The sequence below is a fragment of the Geotrypetes seraphini genome, chromosome 5 (genome assembly GCF_902459505.1).
Source record: "Geotrypetes seraphini chromosome 5, aGeoSer1.1, whole genome shotgun sequence".
Lineage (NCBI taxonomy): Eukaryota > Metazoa > Chordata > Amphibia > Gymnophiona > Dermophiidae > Geotrypetes > Geotrypetes seraphini.
In genome coordinates this window covers 257,164,588-257,178,591 of record NC_047088.1, presented here as the reverse complement: position 1 = coordinate 257,178,591, position 14,004 = coordinate 257,164,588, and the positions used below count along the sequence as shown (strand labels likewise).

At 47.6% G+C, this 14,004-nt stretch overlaps 1 protein-coding gene across 1 annotated transcript in view; it reads right to left on the bottom strand.

Moving 5' to 3' along the window:
• GYPC (glycophorin C (Gerbich blood group)) overlaps positions 1 to 7,784 on the bottom strand; it is a 69,048-nt gene extending 61,264 nt beyond the window's left edge. Inside the window, exon 1 of the mRNA XM_033946074.1 lies at positions 7,538 to 7,784. Coding sequence (XP_033801965.1) covers positions 7,538 to 7,577 — 40 coding nt within the window. The 5' untranslated portion in view covers positions 7,578 to 7,784. The remainder of the gene's footprint in view (positions 1 to 7,537) is intronic.
• Positions 7,785 to 14,004: the final 6,220 nt, after the last annotated feature.

Here is a 14,004-nt window from a genome sequence, read left to right as displayed (position 1 = left end):
TGAAGAGCTTACAATCTAACTTGGACAGACAGACATGATATACACGATTGGGGATGCAGAACCCAAGATGAGAGGAGTTATAAGTCAAAAGCACTTTCAAAGAGGTGGGCTTTTAACTGGATATTGAACACTGCCAGAGACGGAGCCTGCTGTAGGGATTTGAGCAGCTTGTTCCAAGCATACGGCGCAGCAAGGCAGAAGGAACAGAGTCTGGAGTTGGCAGCTGAAGAGAAGGGCACAGAAAATAGGAACTTACCAGCTGAGCGGAGCTCATGGGGGAGGGGGGATCATATGGGGAGATAAGTGAAGAGAGAGAGTGAGGGGCAGCTGAGTGAGTGCATTTGTAGGTCGGTAAGAGGAGTTTGAATTGTATTCGGAAACGGATGGGAAGCCAATGAAGTGACTTTAGGAGAGGGGTAACGTGCGTATAGCGGCTCTCCCGGAATATGAGTCGTGCAGCCGAATTCTGGATGGATTGGAGGGAAGCGAGATGGCTAAGCGGAGGGCCTGAGAGTAGCGAGTTGCAGTAGTCTAATCGCGAGGTGATGAGGGTGTGGATAGGGGTCGGATTTTAGTAGTGTTATAGAGGAAGAAGTGGCAGGTTTTAGCGATATGTTGTAGCTGGGTGGTGAAGGAGAGAGAGGAGTGAAAGATGACCCCGAGATTACGAGATTAAATCAGCGTGCGCATCTGCCCAAGCCACTATTCTACACTATCCGCGCCTAAATTCTACATTAGAAACATAGAAACATAGAAACATAGAAATTGACGGCAGAAAAGGGCCATAGCCCATCGAGTCTGCCCATACCAGTGACCCACTCCCTGATTCTTACTCTCCTAGAGATCCCACATGAATATCCCATTTCCTCTTGAAATCTAACACGCTGCTGGCCTCAATCACCCGCTGAGGCAGCTCGTTCCAATGATCGACCACCCTCTCGGTGAAGAAGTACTTCCTAGCATCACCCTGAAATTTCCCTCCTCTGATTTTCAGCGAGTGTCCTCTGGTTACCGAGGGCCCCGTAAGACTGAAGATATCATCTTCCACCACTATACGCCCAGTAATATACTTGAAGGTTTCAATCATGTCTCCTCTCTGTCTTCGCTCCTCCAATGAGTACATCCGCAGTTTTTTTAACCTTTCTTCATACGTGAGATCCCTGAGCCCCAAAACCATCCTGGTAGCCATTCGCTGAACCGACTCAATTCTCAACACATCTTTTCGGTAGTGTGGTCTCCAAAATTGAACACAATACTCGAGATGAGGTCTCACCATGGATCTGTACAGTGGCATTATTACTTCAGGTTTTCTGCTGACAAAACCCCTACGGATACAGCCCATCATTTGTCTTGCCTTGGATGAAGCCTTCTCTACTTGATTGGCAGCCTTCATATCGTCGCTAATGATCACTCCTAAATCACGTTCCATCGTGGTCCTGGACAAGGTTTCACCATTTAGTGTGTAAGTTCTGTGTGGATTTTTTTTGCCTAGATGCATTATTTTACATTTTTTAGCATTGAAGCCTAGCTGCCAAGTTGATGACCACTGCTCGAGCTGTCTTAGGTCCTGCGTCATAAAGTCAGGCACACTGCTTTTGCCAACTATGTTGCATAGTTTGGCATCGTCGGCAAACAGTGATACTTTTCCTCTAAGTCCTTGGGTTAAATCTCCTATGAATAAATTAAATAGAATCGGCCCCAAGACGGAGCCCTGAGGTACTCCACTCATCACTGCTGACGTTTTGGAGGGGGTACCGTTTACCATCACCCTTTGAAGCCTACCATCTAGCCAATCCTTTACCCATGTAGTGAATGTATCCCCTAATCCCATTGATTTTAGTTTGTTCAACAGCCTGCGGTGTGGGACGCTATCAAAAGCTTTGCTGAAGTCCAAATATATCACGTCAAGGGACTCACCGGCATCCAGATGTCTGGTCACCCAATCAAAGAAGTCAATCAGATTAGATTGGCAGGACCTTCCCCTGGTAAATCCGTGTTGATGTGGATCACGTAAACTTTCTTCGTCTAGAATTTGCAACTCAAACCTAATGTTGCAATGGGAGGCGGGTGGGCGAATCAAGGGACATTGTCAGAGGTTAAGCTCGATGTTATGTTTCCGCTTTACGTCAGGTTTCATCAGGCTAAATCCAACATTGGCTGTGAGATTCGAGCTAAGCTAGCGTTCCACAAAAGGTGTGCGCCCTTTGCAGAATACCAGTTCAGAGCAGATTTTTTGGGGGCCTAACCTTGGACATCATGTCCTGAATCTGGCCCTAAGGCCTCAATTCTTTAAATAGCGCCTATAAATTAGGCACTGAGGAACGCGGTGCAAAGAGGCTTTCAATCTTCAGTTAGGCACCGCTTATAGAATCACACCTAGCAACGCCTAAAATTGGCTTAGGACCCAGTAGGTCCCAGTAGGCGCCCCCTATTTAAGCCAGGGCTTTCACGGCCTAAATACCAGCCCCTAAGTCCATCGTAGGCACCTACGTGGAAAACACATCTAAGAACCGCCCAGTGGCGTAGTAAGGGGGTGGGCACGTCGCCCATCCTGCTCTCCACTCCCCTGCTCCCTCCCCGACCCCCCCTTTCTGCCACGTGTGCACACCCCTTCCCTTCCCCCATACCTCTGTAACATTCCTGCCACGAGCGGCAACCCACAACCTGCCTCGGCTCTTCTTCTGACATCACTTCCTGGACCCGCGCCTAGGAAGTGACATCAGAGGGAGAGACAATGCAGGCGCGACAGCAGTTTGGGGGGGTTGCTGCTCACGCCATGAACATTTCAGAGGTATGGGGGAAGGGAAGGGGCGCGTGGCTGTGGTGGGGGGTGGGGAAGGAGCATGCAGGGGCGGGAGCAGAGAAGAGGGTGGGGGAGGGGTGCCACCACCCTGGCACCTCTCACCCTTGCTACGCCCCTGGAACTGCCCGTGATCTGCCCTGAAGCATGTCCACTTTCTGGTAGCCACCCTGGGCATGGCACCTATTCAAAATGGGTAGGCATCTACCGATTTAGGTGCCTAACTAAAATTTAATCCATCTGTAGATGGTCTGAGCATGCGCGGGACCCCCGGGCCGACAGAGTTGTTTTGTTTTTGGGTTTTTTCTTCTATTAGCGCAGCCAGGGAACCTCACCGAAGCCCTCGAAAAAGACAGCCAGCCACTTCCTTACCTGCTTCAGCTGAATGCTTCCTTGCCTTAAATTACCCAGCTGAAGTCCCTGTTCCCTCTCCCCCCTCCCCCCCCATGAGAAGGTTAGCTTTACTCCTCTTGATCCCTTGAACTGACACGCCATGAAGAACTTTTGGGAGCCCGTGGTTTTAGCCCGCTTAAGCCTGTGGGCTAAAACCACGGGCTTGCAGTGCGGAGAACGGTGGGAGAGTTGGGGCAGGCAGGCAGGGTGTTCGGGTTCGGGGCTGGAAGGCAGGCATGTTCGGGGCTGCAAGAGGCATTCGGGGTAGCAGGAGATCGGGGCTGACAGGGCAGAGAGCAGGGCTGCAGAAGGCAGGGCAAAGGGCAAAGGGTTCAGCGACTGGTCCTCAGCAATCGATTTTTTTTTGTCGGCCAGCCCAGTCGGTGTTGCAGGGTTTTGTTTAGTGAATCACGTCCCTGCCTACATTTGCATGCCGTTGCCCTAATTTGCATGTGCGGATCGGAGGATGGTCGGAAGACAGTTAAGTGAATCGGGCCGGGGGTCACTATGGGGTCGCAAACCTATCGGTACAGAATTGGTTTGCTTAGTGAATCTAGCCCTATGTGGCTAATGTATTTTAGTAAAAAGCCCTTAAATGGTTCTAAATTTAGGGGTCAGAATAAATTCAAAGACTGCGCAATTGTCACTCACAGTAAATTCTATATAAGGCGCTGAAAAATTCAGCACCAACAAAATCAAGCACAGTTCTATAACCACGATGGGCTGGATTTACAGAAGCCGCCGTAGGCGTAGCCTGCTGTAATTCCCCGTGCCTTGAAACAGTGCGTCCAAATTGTTGGAACGCCCATGGCCCGCCCATGACTCTCCAGTGGCCACGCCCCCTTTTCAGAGCCACGCAGTAGAATTTGCGCGCACCTTTATAGAATACACTTACAAAGTTGCACGTGCAAATTCTAATTCTTACCAATTAGTGTAAATAATTGGTTGTTAATGCCCAGTTACCGATGTTGATCGGCTTGTGTGTGCAAATTGTGAGAATGCCCAAATGGAATCCAGGGAATACTGAACAGAACAGATGACACTAAATTGTTCAAAGTTGTTAAACGCATGCGGATTGTGAAAAATTGCAGGCGGACCTTAGGAAATTGGAAGACTTGGCGTCCAAGTGGCCGATGAAATTTAATGTAGACAAATGCAAAACAATGTACGTTGGGAAGGATAACCTGAATCAAAGTTACTGGATTAGTGCCCAAGAAAAGGATCTGGGTGTCATTGTAGACAATACGATGAAACCTTCTGCCCAATGTATGGCGACAGCCAAAAAAGCAAACAGGATGCTGGGAATTATTAAAAAAGGGATGATTAACAAGACTAAGAATGTCATAATGCCCCTTTATCGCTCCACGGTGCGAACTCATTTGGAGTATTGCGTTCAATTCTGATCTCCTTATCTAAAAAAAGATATAGTGGTGCTAGAAAAGGTTCAAAGATGAGCAACCAAGATGGTAAAGGGATGGAACTCCTCTCGTATGAGGAAAGACTAAAACAATTAGGGCTCTTCAGCTTGGAAAAGAGATGGCTGAGGGGAGATATGATTGAAATCTACAAAATCCTGAGCAGAGTAGAATGGGTACAAGTGGGTCGATTTTTCACTCCGTCAAAAATGACAAAGACTAGGGGACACTCGATGAAGTTACAGGGAAATACTCTTAAAACCAATAGGAGGACATTTTTTTCACTCAGAGAATAGTTAAGCTCTGGAACGCATTGCCAGAGGATGTGGTAACAGCAGATAGCGTAGCTGGTTTTAAGAAAGGTTTGGACAAGTTCCTGGAGGAAAAGTCCATAGTCTGTTATTGAGAAAGACATGGGGAAGCCACTGCTTGCCCTGGATCGGTAGCATGGAATGTTGCTACTCTTTGGGGTTCTAGAATCTTGTTACTCTCTGGGATTCCGGAATCTTGCTATTCTTTGAGATTCTGTATGGAATGTTGCTACTCTTTGGGGTTCTAGAATCTTGTTACTCTCTGGGATTCCGGAATCTTGCTATTCTTTGAGATTCTGTATGGAATGTTGTTACTCTTTGGGGTTCTAGAATCTTGTTACTCTCTGGGATTCCGGAATCTTGCTATTCTTTGAGATTCTGTATGGAATGTTGCTACTCTTTGGGGTTCTAGAATCTTGTTACTCTCTGGGATTCCGGAATCTTGCTATTCTTTGAGATTCTGTATGGAATGTTGCTACTCTTTGGGGTTCTAGAATCTTGTTACTCTCTGGGATTCCGGAATCTTCCTATTCTTTGAGATTCTGTATGGAATGTTGCTACTCTTTGGGGTTCTAGAATCTTGTTACTCTCTGGGATTCCGGAATCTTGCTATTCTTTGAGATTCTGTATGAAATGTTGCTACTCTTTGGGATTTTAGAATCTTGTTACTCTCTGGGATTCCGGAATCTTGCTATTCTTTGAGATTCTGTATGGAATGTTGCTACTCTTTGGGGTTCTAGAATCTTGTTACTCTCTGGGATTCCGGAATCTTGCTATTCTTTGAGATTCTGTATGGAATGTTGCTACTCTTTGGGGTTCTAGAATCTTGTTACTCTCTGGGATTCCGGAATCTTGCTATTCTTTGAGATTCTGTATAAAATGTTGCTACACCTTGGGTTTTGACCAGGTACTAGTGACCTGGATTGGCCACCGTGAGAACGGGCTACTGTGTTTGATGGACCATTGGTCTGACCCAGTAAGGCTATTCTTATGTTCTTACATTGGAATTTTGGTTCTAAACAAAATTGTCTGCCCTTGACACTTGGAGGGACCATTCCTAAAGCTATTTCCCTTGTGAAAAACATGCTGTTAGCTTTTACAACATGCCCCCCTTTAGCTGCACCCGGGGATGGCAGTCTTGGGGGTATGTTTTGGGTTGGTTCCAAAAATAACACCTGCAGGCTGAAGTTTCTAAACCCGTTGGCTTTATTTTCCATCAAAATTCTGTCCATGCTAAAAGCAGGTGCAAAACATCTGGGGAAACTCTGCACCTGCAGCAATCTGCAATGTGAAATTCAGTGCAAAGTGCGTGGCCCATGGACCTGTCATTTGGAAATGTCCCTCTCAAGGGCCCAGAGAGGCTTGTCTCATTTTGTGCTTGCCAGAAAAATGCCTAGTGGTCCCTCTGGCATTCAATTTGCATACTGCATTAACAAAGAACTCAACAGATCCACCATTTGCTTATGCATTTTGTATTTCAGCTTTCGACATTCTGTGAATTTATCACTGAACAACAGAACTGAGCTAGCATTGGGCTATCTTTAAAAATGCTGCCTGCCCTTTGAAAACTTTCTGCTTTTTGCAGCAACATCCTAAGCCAGGGGTCTCAAAGTCCCTCCTCGAGGGCCGCAATCCAGTCGGGTTTTCAGGATTTTCCCAATGAATATGCAGGAGATCTATGTGCATGCACTGCTTTCAATGCATATTCATTGGGGAAATCCTGAAAACCCGACTGGATTGCGGCCCTCGAGGAGGGACTTTGAGATCCCTGTGACCTAAGTGCTTTCTTATCGCTTTGCACTAACCTAGGGTTAGGCAATTCCGATCCTCAAGAGCCGGAACCAGGCCAGGTTTTCAAGATATTCACAATGAATATGTACGAGATGGATTTGCATGCACTGCCTCCTTGAGATGCAAATCTATCTCATGCATATTTATTGCGGATATCCTGAAAACCTGACATGGCTTCGGCTATCGAGGACTGGAATTGCCTACCCCTGCACTAACCCAATTCTCAACAGCGCTAAACTTGGCCTTCTACTTTCTATACTTCATAATAAACACACATGAACACAGGCTGCCTGGCCGCTTTTCTGGACTTAGTATCAAGTTACACCACACCAATGGCTCCTAAGTTCCCTGCACGGATCTAACCAGACAACTTGTAGGAAGAGCGGTTCCTTAATCTTCCATGCAAGACTATAGTTGAGTCTTCTTGTTATGTGGCTGACTCATCCTGCTGTCCACGGAGAACCTACGTTACAGGTAAGTAACTACACTTTCTTGACTATATGCTATCAATTTCCATTTCTTAAGGATGGCGGAAAACCTTTCACTGACTGTGCTGCTGCCTCAGAAAACACATCAGAAGTCGCAAAAGTATCATTTCTGCTATACTGTTTGTTGCCTGTACTGTCACTTAAGCAGAAGTTAGACCCAGCCTACCCCACTGGGATCTCTGTTGTCCCTCCGTACAAAGCGAAATAAATGAGCACAAGCTGATCAAAAATACTTTCTGCCTTTGGGGGTAAACCTTTAGTGGAAGCCCCTCTGGAAAGTGGTTTTAATCCCCCCCCCTCCCCTCCCCAGGCGTCACTGTTAAAGAAAGTGGCACTCACATGGAGAAGTTGTCACAGCGCTGGAGTTTTCAGCAGTCATAACTGAACGCTTTAGGGATCGGATCCCCCCTCTGCCTGGTGCGTGGAATTGAACGGTAGATTGAGCGGAACAGCTGGGCTGGGAGGGGGGGGGAGTAAGAAACCTGGAGCTGGGGAGGGGGAAGGACCCTGAAGAATGTTGCTCTTGTTAAAGGCACTCCTTGTCTGCTTCTCACTCTCTGGAAAGGGGGTGGGTTGGGGGGGGGGAAACACTTGTCATTCTCTGGTCTGGATCGCAGGAGAAGAGGAGGGGCAGAAAGTGAACTGTTTTCAAGGTTCATCCCTGCCCTTGTGGGGATTTGATCTCTTTCGCCGGCCAGACATGGAAATTTCCCTTTTCCTGCTGCTCCCTTTTCTGCACGGAAAAAAAAAAGCGTAAACAGATAACAGCAAAATTATCTGAACGGATATCTTTGGACAGGACGTTTGTGCATGAAAACCAGAATTCAGCAGGAGCCTGCTCACATCTAAATTAATTTCAGGCTTTACATTCACTTTTTTTTTTATAATCACAGATTATAAAGTGAAGTACAATAAAATAAAACAACCTGGAATCCTATATAATAAAACTCACGTGCGCATGCGCACTTAGAGTTTTGTGATTCCTGGCTCCGTGAGGTGTGCCTCCGTGCCAAATTCAATTTTTGAACATGGAGGCAGGCCAGAACACGGAGCAACTCCCCCCTCGCCGTCACTCACCGCCAGAGTGCCGCCTCACTGCTGCCGCTGATTCGGACGGGGGGGGGGGGGGGGGGAAACAGGCGCACCTGCCAGCATCTTCTTCTCACCCTCCTCCCTCTTGCCTGCTCACCCGCCCGCAAAGCGCTGCGCAGTGCTGCCACTGGCCTCGCCGTCTTCTTTCTACTGAGGCCCGCCTTCCTCCAATGGACTCTTCTCGGCCTTTGTAAGCGGTATCGCTCCCCCAATTCCCCTTATCTTGGCGGCAGCAGCAGCAACGGTGGCCCTGGTGGTTTTCACAGCCTTCCATCACCAAAATGGCCCTACCGGCCGAAGTTTACTTTTAAGTTAAAAGCCACTGCGGCGGCTCCTCTCATGAGCTGCAACCGACGCAGGCGGCGATCGTGAGAGGGGTCGCCATGGCACATTTAAACTTAAAAATAAACTTCGGCCGGTAGGGCTGTTTTTCCTACGATCGAGGTGGAGAGCAAGGAGGCCAGAAACTAAAACTAATCCTGCATGCTATATCGCGGCAAGGGAAGGGGGGGGGGGGCGGCGGCAAGGAGCTGGCCAGACCGCGGGAAGGGAAAGAGGGGTAGGGGGAAATGATGCTGCTGTTGCACAGGGATATGGAGGGAAAGCAAAATACCGCTGCTGTTGCGGCACAGGAAAGTTGGGGGGGGGGAGGGAAATGCTGCTGCACAGGGAAGTGGGATAGGGGCAGGGAGAGAGACAGATAGACAAAGGACAGAAAGAAAGACAGGGGCAGGCAGAAAGACAGAAAGAAAGACAGACAGACATATATATTCTAGCACCCGTTAATGTAACGGGCTTAAAGACTAGTAAAGAATAATTTCAGAAAGACTGCCAGAACTGTAGGAAGGAGTGGCCTAGTAGTGGTTAGAGCTTACAGCATCAGCACCCTGAGGTTGTGAGTTCAAACCCAGCACTGCTCCTTGTGACCCTGGGCAAGTCGCTCAATCCTCCATTGCCCGAGGTACATTAGATAGATTATGAGCCCACTTGGACAGAGAGGGGAAAATGCTTGAGTACCTGATTGTAAGCCACTTAGATAACCTTGATAGGCGCTATATAAATACCTTAAAAAATGTTTAAAAAATTGTAGGAGGGGGTGCTGAAAACTTCTCAGCCCAACCAAACTACCTAAATTCTGAGCAGGAGAGTAACCAGTGGAGTGCCGCAGGGGTCTGTACTAGGACTAGTGTTACTTATTTATAAATGAACTGGAAATTGGAATGACAAGTGAGGTGATTAAATTTGCAGATGACACTAAACTGTTCAAAGTTGTTAAAACGCATGCAGATTGTGAAAAATTGCAGGCGGACCTTAGGAAATTGGAAGACTGGGGCCCTGATTCTCCAAAGTGCGTCCCAATTTTAGGCAGCTGTAGGCATCCTACAGCTGTCTAATCAGCCAATCGGGATGCACGTTTTTAAAAAAAATGCTCCCCAGGCAGGCCGCCTATATTGAAGGCGAGGCCCGACCGCCCCCCCGACACTACCGACCGCCCCCCCCCCCCGACACTACCGATCGCTGGCAGGAGGGTGCCCAATCCCTCCTGCCAGAAGATGCCCCCCCCGAAACTACTGATCGCCCCCCCGACACTACCGATCGCTGGCAGGAGGGTGCCCAATCCCTCCTGCCGGAAGATGCACCCCCTCCGCACCCCCACACCCCCCCACGCTAACAGCCCTCAAACCTCCCCCCAACCAAACTAACATTTCCTTGTTGGCCAGACAGGACTTGCCCGTCCAGCCGGCAGGCCAGTCTCGTCTAAATGAGGCGGGCCCGCCCCTTTCCGGCCCATCCTTCCGAAGCCTAAGGCCTGATTGGCCCAGGCTCTAGAAGCCTGAACCAGTCAGGCCTTAGGCATAGCGGGTCCGCCCATCCCCACTAAGTCTAAGGCCTGATTGGCCCAGGCGCCTATAGCCTGGGCCAATCAGGCCTTAGGCTTCGGAAGGATGGGCCGGGAAGGGGCGGGCCCGCCTCATTTCGACGAGACTGGGCTGCCGACTGGATGGTCAAGTCCCGTCTGGCCAACAAGGAAAGGTTAGTTTGGTTGGGGGGAGGTTTGAGGGCTGTTAGCACGGGGGGGGGGGGTGCGTCTACCGGCAGGAGGGATTGGGCACCCTCCTGCCAGCGATCGGTAGTGTCTGGGGGGGGCGGTCGGTAGTGTCGGGGGGGGGGGCATCTTCTGCCAGGAGGGTTTGGGCACCCTCCTGCCAGCAATTGGACAGGCGGCCGCGGCCCGCTATACTTATAGCAGCAGAGAGATCCCTTGCCACAATAAGTATAGTGGCCGCGTCTACTTACAATGTAGACCAGCATTTTGTTGGCCTACATTGTAAGCGTCTCTTCCTCTATTAGGGAGAAGCGTAGGGCCACCTAGGTTCGCCTAAGGCCCTTAGGCGAGCTTAGGTGTCTTGCGGGCCTCGCCTTCAATATAGGCGGCATGCCTGGGGAGCATTTGTTTAAAAAACGTGCATCCCGATTGGCTGATTAGACAGCTGTAGGACGCCTACAGCTGCCTAAAATCGGGACGCACTTTAGAGAATCAGGCCCTGGGTGTCCAAGTGGCAGATGAAATTTAATGTGGACAAATGCAAAGTGATGCACATTGGGAAGAATAACTTGAATTACAGTTACTGGATGCTAGGGTCCACCTTGGGGATTAGCACTCAAGAAAAGGATCTGGGTGTCATCGTAGACAATATGATGAAACCTTCTGCCCAATGTGTGGCAGCGGCCCAAAAAGCATACAGGATGTAGGAATTATTAAAAAAGGAATGGTTAACAAGACTAAGAATGTCATAATGCCTCTGTATCGCTCTATGGTGCGACCACATCTGTAGTATTGCGTTCAATTCTGGTCTCCTTATCTCAAGAAAGATATAGTGGTGCTATAAAAGGTTCAAAGACGAGCGACCAAGATGGTAAAGGTGATGGAACTCCTCTCGTATGAGGAAAGAACATAAGAACATAAGCAGTGCCTCCGCCGGGTCAGACCATAGGTCCATCCTGCCCAGCAGTCCGCTCCCGCGGCGGCCCAAACAGGTCACGACCTGTCCAAATCACCAGAAGGGGCCACCATGCCACCTTGGTTTCCTATTGAGTCCTATCTTCCCATCAAAGTCCTAGCCCTCCGGTCTTGCACATGCACGACCTGGTCGGGTTTCTATACTTATTTTCTGGTTAGCTTTCTCAGTATCCCACGATCCCTTTATCCCTCAGGAATCCGTCCAGTCTCTGTTTGAATCCTTGTACCGTACTCTGCCCAATCACGTCCTCCAGTAGCGCATTCCAAGTGTCCACGACTAAAACAATTAGGGCTCTTCAGCTTGGAAAAGAGACGGGTGAGGGGAGATATGATTGAAGTCTACAAAATTCTGAGTGAAGTAGAATGGGTACAACTGGATCGATTTTTCACTCCATCAAAAATGACAAAGACTAGGGGACACTCGATGAAGTTACAGGGAAATACTTTTAAAACCAACTAGAGGAAATTTTTTTTCACTCAGAGAATAGTTAAGCTCCGGAACATGTTGTCAGAGGATGTGGTAAGAGCGGATAGCGTAGCTGGTTTTAAGAAAGGTTTGGACAAGTTCCTGGAGGAAAAGTCCATAGTAAGTTATTGAGAAAGACATGGGGGAAGCCACTTCTAGCCCTTGATCGGTAGCATGGAACGTTGCTACTCTTTGGGTTATGACCTGGATTGGCCACCATGAGAATGAGCTACTGGGCTTCATGGACCATTGGTCTGACCCAGTAAGGCTATTCTTATGTTCTTAGCATTATTTTGCCACTGTACCTGAAAAGAGTGCTATCTTATTTCATTAAGGGCCAATTTGCAGAAATAAAATTCTCTGTTTTGACATTGTTTCAGGCCCCTTATTTGAGGGGCCGCTGGAAAGTTTTCAGCACAACCAAGACGTGAATGATGTAGAGCCATGAAATGTACAAATTATTTCACATATTTCTTAATATTTTTTGTTTGAATGATATGAAATGAAACACAGTGTCAGGAAAAGTGTGGAATAACGTGTACGTTTCATGGCTTCACATCATTCACTTCTGGTTGTGCTGAGAACTTTTCAGCGGCCCCTCATATAAGGGACCTGTTCCAATTTCATTTACTGCAGTTTCATGTACATAGACACAGTAGATCAGTGGTCTCAAACTCAAAGCCTTTGCAGGGCCACATTTTGGATTTTTAGGTACTTGGAGGGCCTCAGAAAAAATAGTTAATGTCTTATTAAAGAAATGACAATTTTGCACTCTTTATAGTTTATAAATCTTTCCTTTTGGCTAAGTCTTAATAATAATATTGTCATTTATAGCTAAAGAGACGTATGATGAAGAAACTGTTTTATTTTACTTTTGTGATTATGATAAACATACCGAGGGCCTCAAAATAGTACCTGGTGGGCCGCATGTATGAGACCACTGCTATAGGCTAAGGCTCTTTACACCTGTATTGTGATGTCATAGAACTTTATGATTATAGAAACATAGTAACATGATGGCAGATAAAGGCCAAATGGCCCATCCACAGCATCCACTGTCTCCTCCTCTCCTTATTGGCTAAGGCTCTTAACATTTGCATCTCCTCTTCCTATAGGCTAAGGCTCTTTACACCTGCATTGTGATGTCATAGAACTTTATGATTATAAAAACATAGTAACATGATGGCAGATAAAAGCCAAATGGCTCATCCAGAGCATCCACTGTCTTCTCCCTATTGGTTAAGGCTCTTAACATTTGCATCTCCTCTTCCAATAGGCCAGTGGTCTCCAACTCAAAGCCTTTGCAGGACCACATTTTGGATTTGTAGGTACTTGGAGGTCTTCAGAAACAATAGTTAATGTCTTAGTAAAGAAATGACAATTTTGCATGAGGTAACACTCTACAGTACTTTACAAATCTTTCCTTTTGACTAAGGGCTCCTTTTACGAAGGTGCGCTAGGGTTTTTAGCGCATGCACAAAATTACCTAATCTACCACCTCCTAAAAAGGAGGCGGTAGTGGCTAGAGCGCTCGGGAATTTAAGGCGTGCTATTGCGCGCGTTAAGGCCCTAGCGCACCTTTGTAAAGGGAGCCCTAAGTCTTAATAATAATAAAATTTATAACTAGAGACATATGATCGAGAAACTGTTTTATTTTACTTTTGTGATTATGATAAACATACTGAGGGCCTCAAAATAGTACCTGGTGGACCGCGAGTTTGAGACCACTGCAGCAGATGATGGAAGGTAGGACAAATTGGCCTTGCCCAGATTTCCCTCTTGGTCTCATCTACCCTAAAGTTGCTATGGAAATCTCCCAGCTGTCCAGGAGACAGCCATGTAAGCGCTCACGACTGAACGTCAAAAATATGTATGTAACTTACAGTAAAGTGTTCTGTCTATAAATGGATCTTGGGGTAAATTGAAATCACTTGCCATGACATGTATATAATCGTTGTGTTTGGACAAGATTACAAGGAGTGACAGTGGGACTTAAACTGGGCCATTCCCTTGCTCCAGCAGTAAAATTCCAGCAATGGCCAATCCAGGTCAACAAGATCCGGCAGAATCCTAAAACGTAACAATATTTCATGCTACCAATCCCGGGGACAGCGGTGGCTTCCCCTATTTATATCACAGCAGAAGGTACTTGTGACTTGGATTGGCCTCCGTGAAGACGGGGTACTGGGCTTCGTGGACCATCGGTCTGACCCAGGAAGGCTATTC